Here is a 22820-nt window from a genome sequence, read left to right as displayed (position 1 = left end):
CCAAACCGCAGCCCGCAGCCCAAATCCCACCCGCCGCCTGCTTCTGTACAGCTTTTGAGCTAAGAATGTGTTATTCTGTTTTGTTTTCATTTTTAAATGGTTGAGGAAAAATTTTAAAAGAAGAAAAAGATTTCGGGACAAGTGAGAATTCTGTGAGATTCACGTTTCAGTGTCCGTGAATAAAGTTTCATTGGCACACAGCGGCACCCGCTGGCCCGAAGGTCATCCAAGGTGGCAGAGCTGAGTGGTGGCAACAGGGACTATTTCGCATGCAAAGCTGGAAACGCTATCTAGCTCTGTAGAAGAGGTTTAACCAGCCACCTGGTTTAGCAGCGGTCCCCAACCTTTGTGGCACCAGGGACCGTACTCTTATGAGAATCTAATGCCTGACGAGCTGAGGGGGAGCTGAGGCGGTGATGCCAGCGCTGGGGAGCGGCTGCAGATACAGATGAAGCTTCACTCGCTCACCCACCACTCACGTCCTGCTATGTGGCCCGGTTCCCAACAGGACACGGACCGGTACCCGTCCACGGCCCGGGGGTTGGGGACCCTTGGTTTAAAGAACAGACAACGAGGAATCTTAGGTAAAGTGATAGTTATCCCGGAAGCAACTAGAAGAACCCCAAGCAGGTTCTGCCCAATTACTGGGGGAGTAATGCCACATACACAGGTTCACGTGAAGGTAAAGAAAGAAACGCACCCATTTCTACTAAAAGGTGACACGGGGAGAGCTTGCGTGTCTGCCCGCCTTCACACACACGCATATACACGTGTGTACACGTATGTGCGTAATGCACCACGGAAGGAGAGGGGACATTCGCATCCCTGTCCCTTCCAAGGACAGGGAAGGGAAGGGGGAAGCTCACTTGTCACTCTCTGCTCTATCGCACTGTTTAAATTTGCCTCCCACGTGCATTACTGTCTCTAAGAAAAACATTTTTGACTCGTCACATAAAGGCAAACCCCGAAGCCCTGCCAGACTCCTGACCCACTTCCCCCACAGGTGGGTGAGACCCGCGGCCATGATGCCCTGGGCGGCCGCTGCCCACTGCGTCAGCCCCCGCGCAGCTCTGTGTCCCCGCCCCAGCACGCCGGCTGTCACGGGGACTGGAGCCATGCAAGTCACCTGCGAACCCAGGGCTGAGAGCAGCACCTGGCCGCTACAGAACCCACCGCGCTGGAGACACACACGGTCGGTGTGGCTCAGTGAGCGTGCTAACGTGTGCCACCTCCAAGCGTGGACACACGCAGAAACGCTGGGCCAGGACCAGGACATCACCCACCTTGGCCAGGCCCGCCCGGTGGGCTCCCTGGGACTCGATGTAGGCCACGTATTTGTTGAAGTCCTTAAATTCTTCCATAGTTGGGCGAAACGTCATGATTTTACAGCTCGGGTTCTGGGCGCCGTGATCCTCAGACCCCATGGCTGCAGCTGAGACACCGCCACACCTGCGGGGGGGACGGAGAGCGTGAGCATGGCAGTGCCGCCCCCGATGCGGCCTGTTCTCCCTCAGGCCGCACGAGAAACCCCCGCGGCCCCCGGAAGCCACGTGGGGCGGAGGGGACCGGGAGCCGACTTCCTCGCTCTGCTCTGGCACGAAAGACCAGGATGACTTCAACTAATTAAAAGCAGACGTCCTAGCTCTAAGCGCCAACGCGATACGGGAAGCCAGAGCACAGCTCTAAACCGGGGCCTCGGAAAGAAAAGCTTTTCTCAGCGGGCCGCAGATCAACACGGTCCTTCAGAGCTGGACGTCCACACAGCGGCCGCAGCACGGGGCGGGTTATGGAAGGTGAGGGAGGCTGCATGTCGGTCTGTGTTCTTTCACGGGTCGAACCCATGAGCAGGGACCCCAGCTCTGGGCGGTGTCTGCCCAAGCACGCGGGTCACTCCAGGACGGGCCCGGCTGCTGTCGGCGAACCTGGGCCACACACAGGCGGGATTCTGGGATGAGGCGGGCAGAAGGCCCAGCCGGGATGGCTCGCTTCTTGGGGCCAGAGCTGCTCCACGGCGCGGGGCCCACCCGCACCTGGAGGTCCCAGCACAGGAGGGGAGGGGGCCGGGCCTGTGTGCCCCACAACGTCTGCGGGCACCCAAGGAGGATCCGGGCTCATCTCCGAAGGAGGCTGCAGGCTGGAGGCCCTTCCTGTCCCGGGAGTTAAGGGGAGCCAGTGGGGCAGGCAGTAGCCCGCCCTGGGCATGAAGGGGCTCGGTGAGAAACTCTGGGCAGGGTCCCCACTGGCTGAATAAATTCTCCTGGTTCAACTCTCCAAATTGAAAAGGAGCTGAAAGACCAGGCTCGCTCCAGGATGCGGAAAAGGTCAGAGCCCAGTGCACACAGACCCGAGGAGCTGGGGACGATTTAACCAAGTCCACCTCCCCCTCCCCAAGGTGAGCTGGGGCATGAGAAAGCCAGGAAGCCCACTCATCCCAGAAGGAAGGTGGGTGGAGGATCCATGTCACCAAGACGCAGCCACTGGCTCCCAAAAGAGTCCCCACACCAAACACTAGAGGGCAGCACGAGCCCAGGAGTCATCCCAGAGGCGGTCATTTCCAGCAGGATCTGGAGGCCTAGGCCGGCAGGCACTGGTCCCAGCCCTGCCTGCGAAAGCCCATCCCATGCCTGGGGCTGGGGCTGGGGTTGGGGGTGGGGGGGTTACAGGGGGGCGGGGTGCAGGGACCCAGCCTGAGGGTCACATTCACAGCCAGACTGCTGGAGAGGGCCAGCGAGGGTCCTAACACAGATAAGGGTCACTGCTGCGTCCAGGCTGGGACCCACCATGACCCTCCACCCTGTGTCCACAGAGCCTTGATGCTTCTCCTCAAGGGGCAACCACAAAGCTGCAGTGTGCATGGCAGGCCATGAGGGCCTGTGACAGCATGTGATGGTGGCTCTGGGTAGGATCACAAGGAATCACCAAGAAGACAGTTTATAGAAGCAAAGGGGTTGTCACAAACCCCCCAGGAGCAGCTGGCACCAGAGGGCCCCGGTCTCAGCCAGGCTGCCCACCCAGGAGCTGCCCTCACTGGCGCCTTGAGCAGCCCTCTGAACTGCCCACCACACCCCCCCCGGCCCGCCAGCCCACTCACCCACTGCCAGGGCCTAGGTGAAAACCCCACTTGGGACCCCCACCTGCCCCACCTGGGCCCCAGCCCACCTGCCCTCTCCCCTCCAGGCCAGACACAGCCATCGGGGCTCACCGCGGACCTCCGCAGCACGGTGGCAGACAGGACAGTGTGTCCGTCTTGAGGGGACAAGCCCTGACACCAGCACCACTGTGAACATCAGCATGGAGCTGAGCTGAGCTAATGGCTCTGGAAGGGCGAGAGACTCTGGCGAAAGAGCTGGCTTTTCTCACACCCCAACAACCCAGCCACCCACTGCTGTCCACACCACCGCATCAGCCCCGAAGACGTCCCACAGGGCTGGAGAAGCTCGGCGTCTCTGCTTGTACAGAGCGGTGGCTCCCGAGGGGGGCCCTGCCACCCACCCACGTCACACCGACTGTCAGTCAGTTCGATCCTCTGAGGCCGGAGTCTCAGCCCCTGCTCCTACGCCCTCGACGGCTTGATAAAGGTGCAGAGGCCAGCCCCTCAGCCTGCTGTGGCCGCAGCCCAGGGGACAGGCCGGCACCTCACAGGCCCGGCCCTGTTCTACGCACGTCACGTGGGCAATCCGTCCACCCCACACAATGAGCCCATTTGTCACCGCTCACTGAGGACACGGGCCCCATGTGCCCAGGCCACACGGCAGGCAGGTGGCAGGGCCAGAGGCTGAGACAGCCTGAATCTCCCACCCTGGTGAGTGGCAGGAGCCAGGATCCACCCGTCCCCAACAGCTCTCGCGTCTGGCTCAGCCTGTCCTGGCTAGTTGGCCCGCTCTCCCTCCAGGCTGGCTCATGTGGCCTGCAGGGGAGGGGGTCACGGCCTCTCACAGACACTGCTCCCCCACCCACCCACCCAAACCTCACCCCATCGGTGGGAGGCGGTGGGGTATGCCTGCCTCTTCTCGGACACCCGCTCGTCCCAGCAGAGCTGGGTGGCCCAGGGCCTGACCACAGGACTGTCTCACGGAGACATGTTTCCGCCTAGGAGGTCGAGAGAGCAGGCGAGCCACAGACGGCATAGAGCGTGCCCTGCAAATGCGCCCCAGCGAGACCGGCCGCTCCAGCCACCGCCAGCTACACCAGCCCCACGGCGGGCTGCGCGTGATTCTTCTCTCTCATTCGTGCCTCTTGAAATAAAACTTTTTGACAAGAAAACGTAAGAAAATTAAAAAGGTCTATAATCCCAACACTCCGTAACTCTTGATACATTTTTTGAAAGGGGTGCAAATAAAAACCATACGTGTACGTGTTTAAGAAATAAAAAAGGAATCTGAACGCCAGCCGTGGGCCAACCTTCCAGGTTACGAGAAACGTGAGAGAAGGGACAAAGAACCAACTGAGAGCCCTCATGAGGGAACTCGCAGAACAGTCTAGAAAGAGCAACGTGCTCTTTACAAGACAGGGTCGTGCCGGAAAAGCGGAGCGCAGTCAGCAAGTGCGCAAAGCGAACAGACACTTCTCCAGAGCAGACACACACAAGGTCAGCAAGCACGTGAACGGGACACGCCAGTCACACCCGCAGCGAGCCACCACTCAGGCCCCAGGGCTGCTGGAACGAGAAGGACAGACGATGACCAGCGCTGGCGAGGACGTGAGAGCGGAACCCTGAGACTCTGCAGGTGGCAGGTCGATGGCGGACGGCGCAGCCGCTGTGGGAAACGCTTGGGCAGTTCGGACAACGCTGTGGTCGGCAGAGTAACGTCCCTGGCAAGACGGCCACGTCCTCACCCTGGGGCTGTAACCGTGGTGCCTTCCATGGCAAAACTGGGACTTTGCACATGGGACTAAGTCAAGGCCCCTGAGATGGGGAGATCCTGGATTCCCCGGGGGCCCAGTGTCCTCACGAGGGTCCTGATAAAGGGAGGCGGGAGGCTCAGAGTCAGAGGGGGAACGGACGACAGAGCGTCGGAGTGATTCAAGGAAGGGGCCCCAAGCCAGGGGAAGCGGGCGGCCCCGAGGCTGAAAATTCAAGGTCGAGTCTGCCCTCAAGTCTCCAGAGGACCGGTCTCCGGCCAACGCCTTGATCTGAGCCCCGCGACACCCACTCCAGACTAATGACCCCCAGAACTGTCCCAGAAGCGTGGGTTGGTTGAAGTCACCAGGTTAATGGTCGCATTACGACAGCCACGGGAGGCACGTTCAGCGTCCAGGGACAGTGCCTCTGAAAAGCAGTCGCAGTTTTCGATGCCTCTGAAAAAGCCACATTCTGGTCCACACCAGTCCCTAATTAGCCACGTGGCCTCTGTCCGAGATCAATACTGAACACAAGGCAGCCTTTCTCAGGCCACCAGGAGCAGCCATCGTGGGATGGTCTGTCCTCCACCCCGTCATCCCCACCCCATGTATATGAGCCAGGGGACAATCAGCTCGTTCCCTCTCTCCCTACCAGTGACCACTTTGGACCACCAGCAGAGACCATCACTTTAAAACCCTCTGTCCTCTGTCCCTGGTTAATTACAAAAGTGCAGAAAAAGGTAGAAAGCCTGAAGTTGAAACCCAGAAGCAGATGGGGTTCTTTTAAATACATTTAAAAAGAATCTTCCATTTTTAGGGGCCCCCCTCTGCCGTCCCCCGGACTGTGACTGGTCATCATCTCCTGCAGGGCATGGGGTCGGGCGAACAGGGCCCTCAGGGAGCCCGGAAGTGGTGTCCCACTTGATCCACAGGACGCAGACAAGGCACCCCATCCTGGGCAACCAGAGTGTCATCAAAATGTACAGTGGATCTCGGGGCTACTAGAACCGAGGGACAGGCGTTCAGATGCTGAAGGGCGAGGGTACAAACATGGAGCACGTGGACTGGAGAAGAAGACATCTCCAGCAGAGCCACCCCAGAGCGGTCCAGGCTCCTTTAAGGGGGTGCAGACTCTGATATCCCAGGGACTCAGAACTAAACAGGGCCACCTTCTCCCGGCAGGGCACAGGCCTGACGGCCGCCCTGGCAGAAAGCTGCATCCCTCTGTGCCGTGGTCTCACACTTACTTGGGATTTCCTGGCTGTCCCGGATGGCCGAGGCGGCAACGACAGATGCTCCAATAAGTGGCTCAGGTTTCTGTCAGGTTCCAGCTACGGTGATAGTTCCTAAAATACACAAAATAAAAGCACGACTAAACAGATGGCAGGCTGAAGCCTCGACTCCACGTCATACTCCCGGCAGCCGCTGTGGCCCAAGGACGCTTGCCTTTTCTCAGCCTTTTCCAGACCCCTGCCACTTCGAGGGACACAGAACTCGGTAACTGCGAGCACCCCATCCAGTCTTCCCAGCACTGCCTCTTTTAAGTTCAGCTCTTAAAAATCAGGAGCTGAGGAAGCAAGAGCCTCCACGAGCAATTAAAGAAGCATCTGGAAACCTGATGGTCCAGGCGGCTTCTGAGGGGTTTACGAGTTCTGCCTCCGGTGAACCCCACGGCCGGGGAAGGTGCCCTTCCAAAAAGGAAATTCACATGGACAACCCCGCATGGTGACCGCCATCTGCACCCCGAGGACGCAGAGCACAGAGGGAGCGCCTGGCAGGGCCGAGCGGACCCACGGGGGCAGGGTCCCGCCTGTGGGACCTACAGTTGGGCGGAGACGCTCCTGCACCTGCTGGATGGATGCAGGATGGGACTCAACTCGGTGCGGCCTCTGGGCTCCAGCCACCCCGCGCCCGCTCGCCAGCCCTCGCACCCACACCACCCACGGCTCTCCCGACGTGTGAACCTGGATGGCACGCGGTCTACCAGACGCTCCCTGCCTCTGGACCCCCTGCTTCTGGGCCGCTGCACATGCTGTCCATGACCTGAGTGTCCCCAGTGGGCCAGACGTTCTGGGTGGGGCAGCTCGGCCCTCGGGCCCAGCTTTGTCGAACTCGGTCCCACACATTGTCTCCAATTCACCAAGAGTTTTAAATAGCGTAGGTTTCACGAACACCCTGACAACAGGCAATGCACACTGACATTTTCTATATTTAATCTGTTTTTTTAAATTACTGGGCACGACCCATTAAACTGATTGTACTGTCTTTTAACAAGTCACGGCCCCTGGTTGATCAGCCACACCATGCTGTGGAAACGTGGCCCTCACAGGCTGCACACACCTTCCCCTGGACTCGGCGAACCCTCGCGGGCTCTCCCAAGGGCTCCTCAGCGTCTCGCACTCCTCAGCCACAGGCCACCCTGCTCCACAGTCCGCCGGCACCTGGCATCGCCATAGAATCCCTCCCCGTGGCCATGGCTGGCAGACACTCGGCCGCCAAGGACAACGGCTGCGTCTAAATCCCACAACCTGAGGCCACGCTCCCTTCTAGGGCAAAAGGGACTTTGCAAATGGGATTACGAGGAGGATCTTGAGCCAGAACGATTATCCTGGATTAGCGGGTGGGCTCTGTCGTCACGGGGTCCCTTCAGAGGGAGATGTGATGACAGAAGCAGAGGTCAGAGGCTGCGCTGTGAGGGTGGAGAAGGGACGGGAAGGCGAGGACGCGGGCAACTCTAGAAGCTGGAACTGGCAAAGAACGGACTGTCCCCCGGAGCCGCCACCTTGACCTTAGCCCCGTGAGACCATGCTGAACTTCCAGCCTCCAGAACTGTCCGCTAATAACGGGTGCTGTCTGAGTCACCAGGTCAGTGGTCAGCTGTTAGGGCGGCGAAGGGGGAGACTGCTGGAGCTTCCACGTGCACTCCCCAGATCGCAAAGGTGGGGTCTTCTCGCTTCCACTGACCCACAGGCCTCTCTGCCGTGAGCTGCCAGCCTCTACCTCTCATGTGTCTCGATGGGATCACGTCTCCCTCGTCACTTGTAACTGTCTCTCGGCATGTGTCTCCCCCACCACACAGGGCCGTCTCCACCAGCGCGAAGGTCTGGAGAGCAGACGAACCACCGGGGCCTGGAGCTCTCAGCTGGACGGACCCCAGTCTGCTGCTGCCCACGGCTCCTGTGCCACCGAGACCAGTGGTCCTTCTGCCAAAAGCACCAACCCTCCGCCAGGAGGCTAGAACCGGGGCTGAGGTCAAGGCCCAGTTCTCAAGCTGAGGCGAGGTCTCCATCCACCCTAACCCAGGTCCACAAGGGATGAAGGTCCAGGCCGGTCCACCTCCACTGCTTCCTCAGGGGCTGCAGGGTCCGCTGGCTGGCCGGCAGCCACCCTGCAGGCTCTGGGATGCGGAGGCCTGGCCTCAGACCCAGGCCCACTCGGCACAAGGCAGCCGGGGCCGAGGGACCAGAGGCCCCTTCCGTGTGGGCTGCACAGAGTGACTTCCTTCCAAAAGGGAGTGACGATGCAGTGGCTGTGGCTGGCAGAAACACAGCTGCCAGAACACGCAGCCGGGGGATCAAAGTCGACATCAGCAGTGACAGGTCACGGCGACACGGGAGCCTGGATGCGATGGGATGAGAAGGACCCTTCACTCTGGGGTCCTGCTCCCAGAACCCATGGCGTAACCAGGAGAAACAGACCGAACTCCAATTTAGGGACATTCTATAAAATCCCTGACCAATCCACCTCAAAACTGCCAAAGTCACCGAAAACAAGAAAAACCGTCACAGCCCAGAGGAGCCTAAGGAGACGCGAGGGCTGAATGTCACGTGGGGTTCCGGATGCGGTTCTGGGGCAGAGAAAGGACGTTAGAGGAGATGAGGAAATCTGGACACAGGACCGACTCTAGTTAACACGAGCGTGAGGCAGGTGGGGCGGGGGAGCAGGAAAAGAGGCAGGAACCAGGAAAAGAGGCTCCAGGAACTGCCACCAATGGGTGGCATCTCTGGGACCCCACGGGCTTGGCCTCCGCAGGCCAGGTGGGGCCGCCTGGGCCCCCGGGTCCTGTTGGCTCTCACCCGCCCAGGGTTGACCACACTGCCACTCTCGCCCTGGCGCTGGGCCCGGAGTCTGAGAGGCGGAGAGCGGACTGCGTCCTCTGAGCCACACAGGAAGGGAGCCCTTCCCTGTACCACTCGTTACCTGACCCACGAGGGCTCAGCTCCCACCTTGCCTCCTCCTCCCAAACCACAAGCCCCAAGTGGTCCCCAAAAGAGGCCAGGCATATCCTGCCACCCACCGGGGGCATCTCACGGGGCGAGGAGGCTACCCAAAGCCTCAGAAGGACCCGCTGACTTGAACGCTCTGATTGTCCCATCACTATGAACTCTCTTTTGAAAAACAGAGATACAGACAGATGGACCAGACATAAATACAGACGGGCAGAGAGGCATGGGCTGGTACTCATGTTTCTGAGCTCTGTCGCCTGGCAGGTCCGAGAAGCCATGACACCACCAGCACTGAGCGCACCCAGTGGCCAGGCTGCTGGGAGAAGCAGTCACCGCCGGGGCCGGGGCAGGGAACACATAAGACGAGCCTGAGCGCCTCATGGGGCAGGGAGGACGGACGCTGCCACTGGACGGTGCGGACACACAGGAAGGACACGGGAGCCAAACCAAAGGGGTGGCAAACAGTGAGGGACCACTGTCTTCTACAAAAGAGTTCGAATTCATAAATGGAGAAGGGAGGGTGACACACGTCCCCATGAAACGGACAGAGTGATAACTGGTGCATGTAACTGCTGTCTATCTGAAATCGACAGGCAGAAGGCTGAGGAGAAACAGGGTGTTTGCACTGTCTTGAAGCCCCAAAAAGAGTGACCTTCACGTGGAAACTGGCGGATGGCCCACCTCACCCAAGGGACCAAGGCCATGGAGGAGACCTCACCCAGCAGCCTTCCCTAAACGCGTAAGCTCCAGGTCATCGGGAGGAAACCTCAGACACGGCCGAGGGACCGCCTACGAAGCACGAGGCCGTGACAGGAGAGGGAAGACTGAGACGCGGTCCCTGCCCAGAGGAACCTGAGGAGCCCTGGCGGCTGACTATATGCGACAGGGGGTCCCCGAAGGAGCCCTGGGGCAGAAAGGGATGTGAGTGGGCCCACGTGGAACCCTAATAAAATGCGTAGTTAGCTGGGCCATTCCCCAGCAGCTATGTTAAGAGCTCCGGCTCGGGAAGGCGGCTGAAGGGTACGCGGGTACTCTATGTACTGTCGCTGCAACATCAGTGAGTCTAAAATACTTAAGAAGTCGAAAAAGTTAAAAACCTCTACCTCTGTCCTCTGAAGCTCACTGCACAGCAGGTCTCAGCTGGAAGAAGAGAGTCTGGCTGTAAAAAGATCCAAACCGATAAGAAAAAACAAACCGACACCGCACCGCAATCCGGCGCCAGGACGGAATAAAGGGCCGACCTGCTGAACACGAGTTTCAGACCCTTCCTGTTTCAAAAAACTGAAAAGCGACATTTTTCATCAACTGCGAACTGGGGAAAGAGCCTCTTGTTCATGAAGTCTCACCAAACCCTCCACGCGCTCCCTGACACCGAAATCCAAGTGCGGGAGCCACGGGGCTCAGTGGGCGAAGCGGCGGGCACCCTGGGCTGTCTGGGTGCCGGCTAAGGAGGCTCTGGTCTCATTGTGTGGAAACGTAAGAACCACATCATGTTTCCTTAACATCCACTCCCAAGCCTAGACACGGCTCGGGGTGCCGAAGCTACGGTGATCGGGACGGCGTGGTACTGGCTTACGGTGGCATGACACGCAGCGGAAGAGAAGTGACATTCCAGAAGTGAAGGCACACACTTAAAGTAGTTGCTTTTCCACGAGGCTTTCAACAGTTCCACTAGGACAACGGATATGCACATGCAAAAGAATGAAGGTGGACCCCTGCCTCACACCGCAAACAAAAATGAACTCAAAACAGACCACAGATCTAAATGTTAAAGCTCAAACTATAAAACTCTTAGAAGAAAACACCTGCATAATTTTTGTGACCTCGGATTAGGCGATGGTTTCTAGACAACAACAAAAGCACAAGCGACAGATGAAAACATAGGTAGATCGGACTCTGTGCTTCAAAGGACGTCGTAATCAAGAAAGTGAAGACAGCTCACGTGATGGGTGAAGACATCTGCAAATCTTCCATCTCATCAGAATCTCACATCCAGAACATACAAAGGACTCTTACAGTTCAACAACGGAAAGACAAGTAACCTAATTTACAAAATGGGTAAAGAATTCGAATGGACATTTTCCCAAAAAAGACACAGGAATGGCCAATAAGCACACGAGATGACACTCAGCACCACAATGATGGGGCAAGGGACAAGGACAGAGGCCAAAACCCCAGAGCGGGCGGTGGCAGGGCAGCCGGGGCCTCCTGGAAGCCAGCTCCTGTGATGGCAGAACCTTACGAATAGTTTGGATGACTGCACTTTGCATGGTGTGTCCCCCTCTGTCCCCCGACCTTTCTCCCTGGAGACCACAGTGGGGGGTGTGGCCGTGGTGATGAGCACAGGCATGGGGCCCTGGTCCCAGCCGACAGTGTGACCTGAGGCAAGTTTCTAACCTCCGGGCCTCAGTTTCCTCATCTGTAAAGTGGGGACTACTATATTAAAGCCCTGCTTGTGGGTTGTGGGGGTTAAATAAGGTAACTGACCGACACACTTAAAGGAGACCCTGGCACGCTGCACACCCTCGATAAATGGCAGCTGCTATGTGCCCGGTCATTTCGAAGGCTTCAGACACAGGCAAAGAAAGCCGATCTGATGACACACTGCATGGCGGGGCACCCTCGCCAATCCTTGCTCCCGGTGGCCAAGCAGAACGTCTCTGGAGGACAACCTGGCAATATCTCTTTTATAAAAAGTGCCCGTCCCCTTCCAGCCAGCCACGCCTGGGCATTTATGTTCAGGACACATGGCCCGCCCGTCCACCTGGACTTCCAGAGGGTCCGGGGCGCGGAAGACTCCCAACGACCCAGCACTGGGCCATGGGTGCAGACTCGCTAAGGGGACTTCTGAGGGAACGCGGGGACGGGAAGGCCCAGTGGGTGCCGTGAGCTGGGGGACGCCGGGAGGCGATCTGCCCAGTTCTGCGGTGACACTGCACACTCTCAGCTTGTTGACATGAACACACGTGCACGTGTCCCTCTAGAGGGTGACTGCTTGGCAGGGGGCTGGGAGACCACAGATCAGGGCGAGAGGGAGACAATGGTGGCATCTCGAAGCACGGGGACAGGGTGAACAGTGGCGCTGGGACAGCGGGGTCACCATCCAATCAGGTTCATAGCCCACACCACTCGCCACGATGAACTCCAGACGGGTGAGGACGCGACCACACGGGGACCAGAGAAAACACGGCGCATCCCTCATCGAGCTCAGGGCAATGACTACAACTAAAAAACAAATACAAGGCTTTTTAACTAGAACTCAAAGTCCACAGAAAACAAATGAAGAGATTTATAATTTTGACTACATCAAAATTAAACACACACACACACACACACACACACACACACACACACACACACACACTTTGGCAAGACAAAAAAAAAAGGCAAAATGCAACTGAGAAACTGAGAACAAACATTTGCAACACATACCACAAAGTGTTCAGCTCCCTAATATGTGTTAAAGTTTTAAAGGTTTGGGGGGGGAAAGGTAAAAAAATCCATTGAAAAATGAGTGAAAAGCATGAACAGACAATTCACAGAAATGATACAAAAATGGCCTTTAACATATTAAACCATGCTCGACCTTTGCTTATAATTTCAGAAACGCTAATTAAAATCACGCTGCGATCCCGCTTCTCACCTCAGAACAGCGCACCCTGTGGCGAGGCTGTGGGACCCTCGCGCCCCGCGACGCCAGGGGCAGCAAACCAACGCCACCTCCCGAAAGGGTACCTGGCAGCAGCTAACGAGACACGCGCTCTGATCTTTCCACCCAGCGATCCCACTTCTAGAAACCCACTGACAACACTCTTCTGACAATACAAAAACACCTACACACAGGGAATCCCCTGCGAGATGCTGGAACGGAGCGGTGAACGCTGCGCAGCTGTGCAGGGGAGCGAGGACCCCCCCCACCTCCCCCCGCGGCCGGCACCGTGGTTTCCAGGGAAAAGAGCAAAGCACAAGCGAGATCCCAGGTCCCCGCAGTCCTGCCTGCCTTCCGGGGGAGAAAACGGGCTCTAAGAAAACACGCACGTCTGCTCTTTTGAGCAACAAGTGATCTGGTCCCCGCAGGGAGGGGCGGGCATGGGGGCGAAGGCAGGGACGGGAGATGACACTTCTCTCCAGACAACTTTCTACACGGTCCTTGGAAACATGCTAACGTCTCACATACTGAATGAATGAACGGATGCATGAATGAATGCAATCAACAAGGGTTGGGGGGGATCCGGCTATAAAATATACACAGAAACAAAACAAACTATATCTCAAGTAAATAACATAACCACGGTAAAGAGAAGGGAAAGAAAGAACTGACCCACGTCATTTTAAAACGGTTTTAGAACTAGATGCCTTAAAAAAAAAAAAAAAAAAAGACAAAACAAATATTGACTTCTACTCTGGAGACTTCTATTACTGAAGGGGATGGGACGGGTTCGTACCGACAGAGGAGAGAGTTACAAAAAGGAGAAAGGAAGCCAGCAAGGCGCCTGCACGCGGGGCTGGGACTGGAGGCCTAGGAGTGTACAGCTGGGCACTAGTATGTACATGCAGGGAGCCAGAAGCAGAAATGGACGTGCATGGCATGGGTGGGTGTGTGAAATGCGTATACACTGTGTACACACGCTCATGCATGCATGTGGGTACTTATTCACACCCCTATTTCCCAGCTCTGGCCAATGAGGGCCTAGAAGTAGACACGCCATTGGCAATGAGCACACCGAGCACCCGGATCTTGGTTTCTAAACGGCATTGTCCACACAAGAACCAGAGGCCCCCGGAGAAGCAGCCAACCCCAGGGCTGGAGCAGGGAGAGTCCAGGATGGTCCTGCGACATCTCACTATGTCCGAAGATAAGGAAGTGCCTAGGGAACAGTGGGGACCTGCCAAAAGGACACAGGAGCCAGCCTCATGGGGCCCTCCCTCCAGGTGAATCTGGGACCCTGGAGCAATATCACGAGCACAATGGATCATAACCTTACATCACGTGAGAATCCAGGAGTCCACGGTGATGTAAGCAAACAAGGGAGGAAGAAGACACAGCTGCTCCTTACAGCAGAAAGCCAACCAAGGGACACAGGAGGACCGACGGAGCGAGACAATCGCCGTTTGGCAAGAATGAGCTGGCTGCTAAGGCGAGCGGTGAGTGCTGGAGGAAAGAGAGGGTGCTGGCTGTCTCAGAGCACCCCGGCCCCCGAGGAAGTTACTGAACTTGGGTGGTAAAATAGCAACTTTACAGCGGAGAGACCTGGCAGGCACCGCCTTAACCAGGTGACCGTGTCAACATGACCTGAAATGGGACAAACTGACACCCGAGGCCTCCGGATCCGGATCCAGTGCGCAGAGGTCACCAGATCGCTTGTGAGATGGTCCTGCCCAAGGGCGTCGCAGGAACAGGAACCTGAGCGTGAGGAACCAGCAAGGGACATCCTACAGAATAACCCGCCTGCACTCTTCAAAATGTCAGTCATGATCCCCAAGGACAGACTGAAGAGCTGTTCCAGGTTCAAAGAAACGAAAGCGACGTGACAAGTGAATGCGACATGTGATCCTGGGCTCTCTTCTGAGAAGCTGGAGAATTAACTTTCTGATTTTCATAATTTCACGTGAGAACCGCTTGTTTCGAAGAAATAAACACTGACATATTTAGAGGAAACGGGAATCTACCTGTAGCAGTTCAGAAAAAAGAGAGAGAGAGGGAGAGGGTGAGGGAGGGAAGGAGGTAAGGGGAGGGAGGAAGGGAGGGAGGAAGGGGAGGAGAAAGAGGGCTGTCAGGAGGGTGAGAAAGGGAGTAGAGAGGGAAACAGAGAGGAGGGGAGGAGGTGGGAGAGAGGAAACCGGGGAGGAGTAGAGGGAGGAAGCAGAGGGAAGGTGTGGGGAGAAAGACTTAGGGGAGGGAGGCACAGAGGGAGGAGGCAGAGAGGGGAGGTGGAGGGAGGCGGAGGGGAGGGGGAGGGAGAGACACACAAAGAAAATGAAGGCAGACGCGAGAAAATTAACACAGGGAAAATTAGGTGGAAAGTATCTCGGACTTCGTGTTATTCTCGTCACCTTTTCTGTAAATCTGAAAGTACGTCTCCAAAAATTTCTTTTTTAAACAAACAAGAAAGCACTTGGATTGGAAAAATAAAAATAAAAGGAAAGTGCTTGGGCAAAAGGCCAAGGAGGGCAGCGTGGCTGCCGGCACTGGCCTCTGGAACAGCGCGAGAGAACAGGGCCCGCCGGCCCAGCTACGTCCTCTCGAAAGGGTCAGGAAAGGGCACGGGTGAAGGCCACCTGTCCCCCTGGCCCACAATCCCGGGGGCAAGGGGCTGGAACCACAGAGAGACAGAGGGGCGCACGCCAACATCCTGGGGGGCTGGGGGACCGAGCGAACGCCCCGCCCAGCAGACACGCAAACACCACTCGCCCCGTTCCCCATACGCACGAACAGGTCTCAGATGTTCCATTCCAACCATTTAAAGCCACGATCATTGACAACATAATCTGTTTCAAGGTACAAATTACAATGTACCTTGTAATTTGTGGGCCTCTGTATAGGCACTGGGGGAGCGGGGGCTGAGGGGATGGAACATGTGCACGTTCACCAGTCACGTGCCCAGGGAGGATCCCGCTCATTGTCCAAGACCCTGGGACCCTGGACAGGGTCGCTGAGCACTCGGAACATCACCCTCCTCCTCAAGTTTGCTCTGGGCCTGCCCTCGGAGCTGCACGGGGATGAGGGACGGCCAGTGGGGACGAGAGGGCCGCTGGTGGTGGCACAGTTTGCCCACGTGCAGGCATGAGCACTGGGCAAGTCTGATCAGCCCCAAAACCCTAGGCGGCAGGTACTGTTATCACAGCCCATTTCACACTTGAGGAAACTGAGGCCCAGGACAGTGACACGACTTGCCCGAGATCCCACAGCCAGCAGCAGAGGCGCCCGGCTCCGGATCTGCGCGCCGGTCACTGGCCTCGCCAGCCCACGCAGACGGGGGAGACACGTGGAAAGCAAAAAGCTGTGTCCCGCCTCGGGCTTCTGGACGGCGGGTCTTCGTGCCCTCCGCGAAGCGCGAGGGAGAGACGCGGGCCGGAGTTTTTATCACCTCAGGGAGAGGAGACCTCTCGAGGCAGGTCACAGACCAGAGGCTTTAAGGGAAAAGCCAAATTTGGCAATAGACTTGAAAATGTTCTATGTAATAACACATCGAAAATAAAGCTGAGAGATAAACGAGAAACTGAGAAAAAGCTGCAACGGGAAAGGCGCTAATAACTGTGACAGGGCAGGGGCTGTTTTGCAACAGCGGTTCTCAACCGGAGGGCATTCTGTCCCCTGGGTCGCTGGGGGATGTCTGGGGACATCTGTGGCTGTCACAGCTAGGGGAGGGAAAGTACCCCTGGCGTCGAGTGGGTGGGGCCAGGGATGCTGCTCAACGCCCCGCCCCCCCAGGGACCCAGCGCGGACAGTGATGAGGCTGAGAAGCCCTGTTACAAGTCAAGCAAAGAAATAAACGCCCTAATTTAACAAGTGGGCAACGGCTACGAACTGGCAATTCGAAAAAGCAGGGACTAAGAGGTGACGAGAGTAAAATGAGGGACGACGCCGGGGCCGGCACCGGTATCACGAGAGCCTCCAGCTGTCCTGGGAGCACCAACTCAGAGGACTGTTCTGGGGCCACTGAGCAACCTGTGCGAAATCATAAAGGCATCTGTGCTCGAGCTCCCAGGCTCACACCGCGCTCCCAGAAGCCCACCTCGAGGAGACACCCGCACGGACCTCACTGCAGTGTTGTTTCAAAAGAAAAAACGACAAGCGACCCAAGCGCTCGACCACAGACGGGGCCAGGAAGTCATGGCCGCCCCGCAAAAACAGCCACAGTCGATGCGCCAGAAAGACCCCCGCCCGGCACACACACAGCCTTCGCCCAGAGCCGAGAAGGGTGAGGTCTGGGTGGCCCGATCTGGGGAACTTGTAGTTCACACGGACTTCTGTCTCTCCTGACAACACTTATGCATCAACCTTATAAAACCAACTACTTAGAGCACCGCTGCCTGGGCCCAGAGGTCCCGCCCCCGGCAGCTCGCTGGTCCAGCTGGGCAGACAGGAGGAGCCAATCCGGGAAGGCGGCAAGTCGTCCTGGTGACCATTACCACCCCCTACTTAATTCAAATTTAAATTCCAAACCAAACTGGAACCTTCGAATCCTGCTGGTGAGATCGTAAAAAACCTGGTGAGATCGTAAAAAATGGTGCAGCCACTTTGGAAAACAACTTGGCTGCTTCCGGAAGCGTGAAGTGTGGAGTTACCATCAAACCTAACAATTCCAATCCTACCAACAGACAGCCACATAAAAATTGTACATGAGTGCTCCTACTTGGCATTATATGTAATTCCTAATGACCATACAGTAGAAGCCACTCAAATGCCCGCCGATGGACGAATGGACAAACAGAAAGCGGTCCATCCAGACAACGGCACAGGATTCGGCCTTCACCAGGAGGCGCTGACACTCGCTACAGCGAGGTTATGTGAACCTGGAGGCCGCGACGCCCCGTGATGGAAGCGGCCGCAAACGCCCCACGGTGTGTGATCCCACTCATGTGAGGTGTCCAGAACGGGCACGTCCACGGGGACGGCGAGGAGATTAGCGGTCACCAGGGCTGAGAAGTGCATGAGGAGTGACTGGTAATGGGCATGGGGTTTCCTACTGGGGTGATGGAAAGTTCTGGAATTAGTCGCGGTGATGGCTGCACACCTGTAATACACTAATAACCCCTGGTTCACACTCTAAGAGAGTGAACTGTACGGCACGTGAATATACTTAACAAAGCTGCCACCAAAAGATATCGAACCACAAAACAGATACACGAAAGCTCCCTAAAGTCCTGATCAAAACACCGATGCTGGTTTGAAGATTCAACTAAATGTACACACAACACCATGGCTTCCAGCATTGTCGGTGGCTTCCTACGTTGTCAGTGACCACAGGCGTCCAAGCTGTCTGCCCCCAGTTCTCTGCCCGGTGCCCTCCTGACCGCCACCCCTCAGGCTGCCCTCCTGAGCTCTCGCGAAAGGACCAGAGTCAACAACCAAGTCACAACCCACCGCCCTGCCAGCCTTCCACAGCTTTCCAGGCTGAGCACCAGACACTCCTCACAGCCCTAAGACCTGCCTCCAAGTGGGCGTGACACACCGACCCGGATTCGAAATCCTGTGGCAGGATCAGGGCCGCAAGCCAGTCAGCTTGGACGGGGCAGGGGCTAAGAGGCCGGACCCACAGAGAAGGCGATGACAGCGTCCGAGCCTCCCCAAGCCCAGGCCTGGCATGGCGGAGCCTCACGAGTAGCTGCCGTCATCACAGCTCCTCAGAGGGTTAAGATATTCACTTCACCAAATATAAGGAGGGATGGACAAAAGAAGGGCACCGTTTAGGCAAACAGACGCCCCAGCATCCTTGAAAGTCCCAACCCCTGAATCGATCACGTGAGTTTAATCCCGATTAAGCACAGTGCAAACAGAACCGGCATAAACTTGCTCCAAATAGTACCGGGGAACCAGAAGTAGATTCTGGTAAGATATATATGATATGGCCTAAGAATATACTTGCAAAAATAGAGTGAAAAAAAATCATTAAAGGAATCGAAATGTTACAGTAGAAAATATTCTCTTAATGCAAAAGAAAGCAGTAAAGTGGGAAGCGAGGGAGGAAAGACACGAGACGGAAAGCACAAAGGAAGATGGCGGACATGAATCCAACTGGATCGACAATGACATCCAATGTGAATAAACAACCCAATCGAAAGACAGAGATTGCCACGCTGGAGGGAAAAAGACAAGATCCAATTATATGCCATCTACAGGAGATGCTCTTTAGACTGAAACATATAAACGGATTGAAAATAAAAGGATGGAAAAAGGTGTAACAGGCAACAGCAACCATAAGAAAGGTGGAGTGGTTAACTAATATCCGATAAACAGACTTTAAAACAAAAATGTTAGGAGAGATAAATATGGACATTTTATAATGATAAAAAGGGCCAATCTGTCAGGAAGATATAGCAATTATAAACATACATGCACCTAGTAACAGAGGCCCAAAACGCACGAAGCAAAAACTGACAGAAAAGAAGGGAGAAATAGATAATTCAACAGTAACAGCTGGAGACAGCAATACCCTACTTTCGGCAACAGATAAAACGACTAGGCAGAAGATGAACAAAAAAAAATAGAAGACCTGAACAATCCTGTAAAGGAACAAACGTCTACACAGAGGCCCACCTAACAAGAGGAAATTACACTTTTTTCTCAGTACATACAGAACATTCTCCAGCATAAACCACACGTTACGCTACAAAACCACCCTCGTCACGTTAACGAGAATTCGAATCACACAAAGTAGGTTCTCTGACCACAGTGAAAATCAGAAATCATTAACGAGGCAAAATCTGGGGATTCACAAACACATGGAAACTAAACGGCACACAACCGCGGTCGGAGAAGAAATCACGAGAGAAATTAGAAAATACTTTGAGGTGAATGAAAATGAAGGCGCAACTAAGCAAAACTTGCGGGACGCGGCTCAGGCAGTTCTTAAAAGAAAATATACAGTGGCCTATGCTCAAAAAAAAGAATAAAGATCTCAATACTGCAAAGGTCAACCTTAAGAAACTGACACAGTAAACTGAACCTAAAGCAGAAAGAAGGAAATAATAAAGATTCGAGCAGAAGTTAACAAAACAGAAATAAAAAAGAAGGCGACCAACAAAAGCGGAAGCTGGTTTTTTGAGGCGATAACAAAACTGACAAACCTTTAGGTAGCGTGATGGAGGCAAAGAGCAGATTGCGATTGCTGAAGCCGGGGACGGGAGGTGGGGCATCGCCGCCCCCAGCTGGCATCGCACCCGGCGCTGGCGTGGACCGGGCCGTCAGGAACGGGCCGCTGGCGCGCACGGCTCGGACGCTCAGCGCCAGCTCCGAAGGGGACGCATGATGTCGCATTCCCTAACAGCCCCGGGGTGACTCTGGGAGTGAGCGGAGGCTAACGCCAGTGGGGCTGCTGCAGCGTGTTCGCTAGCGCCAATTTCCCAGTTCTGACAGTGGGTGATGGTTGTGTACAATGTCAACACTGGCTGGAGCTGGGGAGAGCACGCGGGACCTCTCTGCGCTGTTTCTGCAATTTCCTGGGGGTCCACGAAGCTTTTTAAGTTTTAAAAAAAACAATCATAACGGGGGCTCTTTCAGCACGGTCGGGAGGGTGGAAGGGCGGACTGCCACGAGGGCGTTCTTTATCCTCCTGGCCACCTTCGTGTGTGTTCGAATTCTCTGTAACAAAGAGTCCTAAAAAGGCAGGGAGAGAAGGGTAAAGGCAGTCGACTACACGGTGACAGAAGGAAATTTAACTCTGGGTGCTGAACATACAATGCGACAGACACGTGACATATTATTGAATATACATTTGAAACCTATATGATTTTATTAGCCAACATCAACTTAATTTTTTTTTTAAGTGTAAAAAAATAAAATAAATGGGAATGAAAAAGGTGAAGGGATTAAGAAGTACAAATTGGCAGATACAGAACGGTGACGGGATGTGCGGCACGGTGCCAGGGAGAGAGCCGACGATACTGTGTGACTGTGTGGGGCCGGGGGGCTAGACTGGGGACCACCGCGCAGCTAACACAAACGTCTAAGCACCATGCTGCACACCTGAAACGCAACACTGAATGTGAACTGTACCTAAGAAACAAAAATAAAAAAATAAAGAGAACCAACTAACATCGGCCCTAAGAAGGGCCTTCTCCGGCCAGGTCACAAATATCCGCGGCCCGTCACCGGGTCTGCGGGCTGGTTGTAGAATCTGCTCCCGAAATAATGACCAGAGGGTGCAGAGCCGCCTGGGCGTTTTCACAGTGCAAATCTTAAAGGGACACAGGGTCGTCCAAACACCCTCTCCAACGATGACAGTGTTAAAAGCAGCACGTGGGACCTGCCTGGCACGCGGGACCTGCAAGACGAGCTCTGCGCAGAGCCCACCTCCCGCCCGTTTCTGCTCAGCCCGCGGCGACAGGGCCTGCCGGGACGGCCCACGCCCAAGCCCTGGCTGGAGCGAGGACAGCTGAAGCACCCGCGGTCAGGGGACCGGCGCGAATCGTCAGTACTGGTACCGGTACCGCACGCGGTGTCGCCTTCCCACTCCAGGTGGGCGCGGGCTCGACTCCGTCTAAACGAGAAGACTGCAAAGGGGGGACATGAGGACAGAGCGGTTGACACCATCATCGGAATGAGGTAAGGAGGCCCGGTCTTTCCTGGCCAGCCTGGGGGATGCAAACCAGCGCTGCCCAGCCCCTCCTCACTGGCCAGGTGTCCGCACGGCGACATGACCGCATACCAACAGCTGCTCCGATGGCTCCACATGTGCTAACTCACTTTCGCTCACAAGACCCTCTCAGGTAGCCAGATGACGTCACCTATCACAGAAGGGAAGGTGAGGCCTGGGGAGGTCCAGTGACTAGCCGAAGGGCACACAGCTGGGAGGAAGCGGTGGCGCTGGGGACTGAAACCAGCTGCTCCATCCTGGGAGTCAGCATGGATCCCTCATTCCCTCACGTCCCATCAGTCACGAGGCCCAGCACATCTGCCGCCTCCAAAAGCCACCCCACGTCCAGTACTCCGCACCCTGGCCCAGACCGCCCTCTGAGGCACGGTCACGGCTCCCGCTTCCACTCCTGACGGCCACCAGAGGGGCCTTCTAAAACACATAAACCTTTGACATCGTCGCTACCTCCCGGGGCTTCTCCCTGCCTCCATCGGGGTCCAGCACCTCACCGCAGCCCAAGCGCACAGTCCACTTGGCCTGGCCGCCGACCCTCGGGGCCTGCCACTGTCCTGCTGGCTCATCGCACCGGCCTCTCCTGCTCAAACAGGCTCCCTTCCACCTCAGGACCCATGCACCTGCGACGTGTTCATCCACTCGGAGCTTCTCGTCCCAGATCTCATGGTTAGCATCTTTGAGTCATTCGGATCTCTCCCCCAATGTCACCTGGGAGAGGCCTTTGCTGTCCAGCCAGTTTAAGCAGCGCCAGTCCTCAGGTGCTGCAGTCAAGTCACTCTCCAATCTTCATCACCTGGGGGCCACTGGTCCCTGCTGGCTACCTGGCACCTAGGCTGGCACAATAAACATGGAGACCTCTAACGACAGACTCCCCAGCCCTCGGGTGCAGTGTGCCTGTTTTCTTCTGCACAATCGGGGCTGGTGGGGACCACCAGTGGAGGCAGGGGTGCCGGCCCCCCGCTGACTGCTCTCCCTGTCAGAGCTGGCAGGGGTATACGTGAGGACGCCGAGGCCCAGGGAGCCTGTTCTCCCCACGTCAGCAGCAGCAACAGGGTTGGGGAACTCAGGTCCCGTTCTGAGTTCTGACTCCAGACTTCGAAGCCAGCGCTGCCTTGGAATGGGGCCCAGGAGATGCTGGTTCCCCCAAAAGTGCCCCGGTCTTCCTAAGTGGCTGGACCGCTAGGGGTTCCTGCTCCCGGGGGTGCTCCAGGCCCCGGCTCGGCCCCGTCAGGAAGACTGCCAAGTCCCACAGCCCTCGCTGCCTGCCCACGCCCCAGCAGGAGCTCTCTTAGCTAGGCAGGTCACTGTGGGGCGAAGAGCTGAGGATTCTGGAAGTTTCCTGAGACGCCCACCCTTGCCAAGCTTCCTCCACGGCCCCCAGCCCGGTTCAGCCGAGGTTCAGCGCCAAACCACTGACCTGGGGACAAACGTTCTCAGC

At 56.3% G+C, this 22820-nt stretch overlaps 1 protein-coding gene and 1 long non-coding RNA gene across 5 annotated transcripts in view; one reads left to right on the top strand and one right to left on the bottom strand.

The window, feature by feature from the left end:
- Window positions 1-22820, bottom strand: part of KDM4B (lysine demethylase 4B) — a 100555-nt gene that overhangs the window by 65875 nt on the left and 11860 nt on the right. For all 4 annotated transcript variants that reach the window (XM_039878431.1, XM_039878433.1, XM_039878434.1 and 1 more), the window contains exons 2-3: window positions 6090-6188; window positions 1284-1449 (exon numbers count right to left, since the gene is read on the bottom strand). In XM_039878431.1, coding sequence (XP_039734365.1) covers window positions 1284-1424 — 141 coding nt within the window. In that variant the 5' untranslated portion in view covers window positions 1425-1449; window positions 6090-6188. The remainder of the gene's footprint in view (window positions 1-1283; window positions 1450-6089; window positions 6189-22820) is intronic.
- Window positions 1448-3046, top strand: LOC120615413 (uncharacterized). The gene is made up of 3 exons (XR_005656259.1): window positions 1448-1793; window positions 2284-2392; window positions 2807-3046. It is a non-coding gene; the product is annotated as an uncharacterized LOC120615413 (long non-coding RNA).

The sequence above is a fragment of the Pteropus medius genome, unplaced genomic scaffold (genome assembly GCF_902729225.1).
Source record: "Pteropus medius unplaced genomic scaffold, Ma_sr-lr_union100, whole genome shotgun sequence".
Lineage (NCBI taxonomy): Eukaryota > Metazoa > Chordata > Mammalia > Chiroptera > Pteropodidae > Pteropus > Pteropus medius.
Note: the sequence above shows the minus strand (reverse complement) of the source record. Positions and strands in the feature narration are given on the sequence as shown.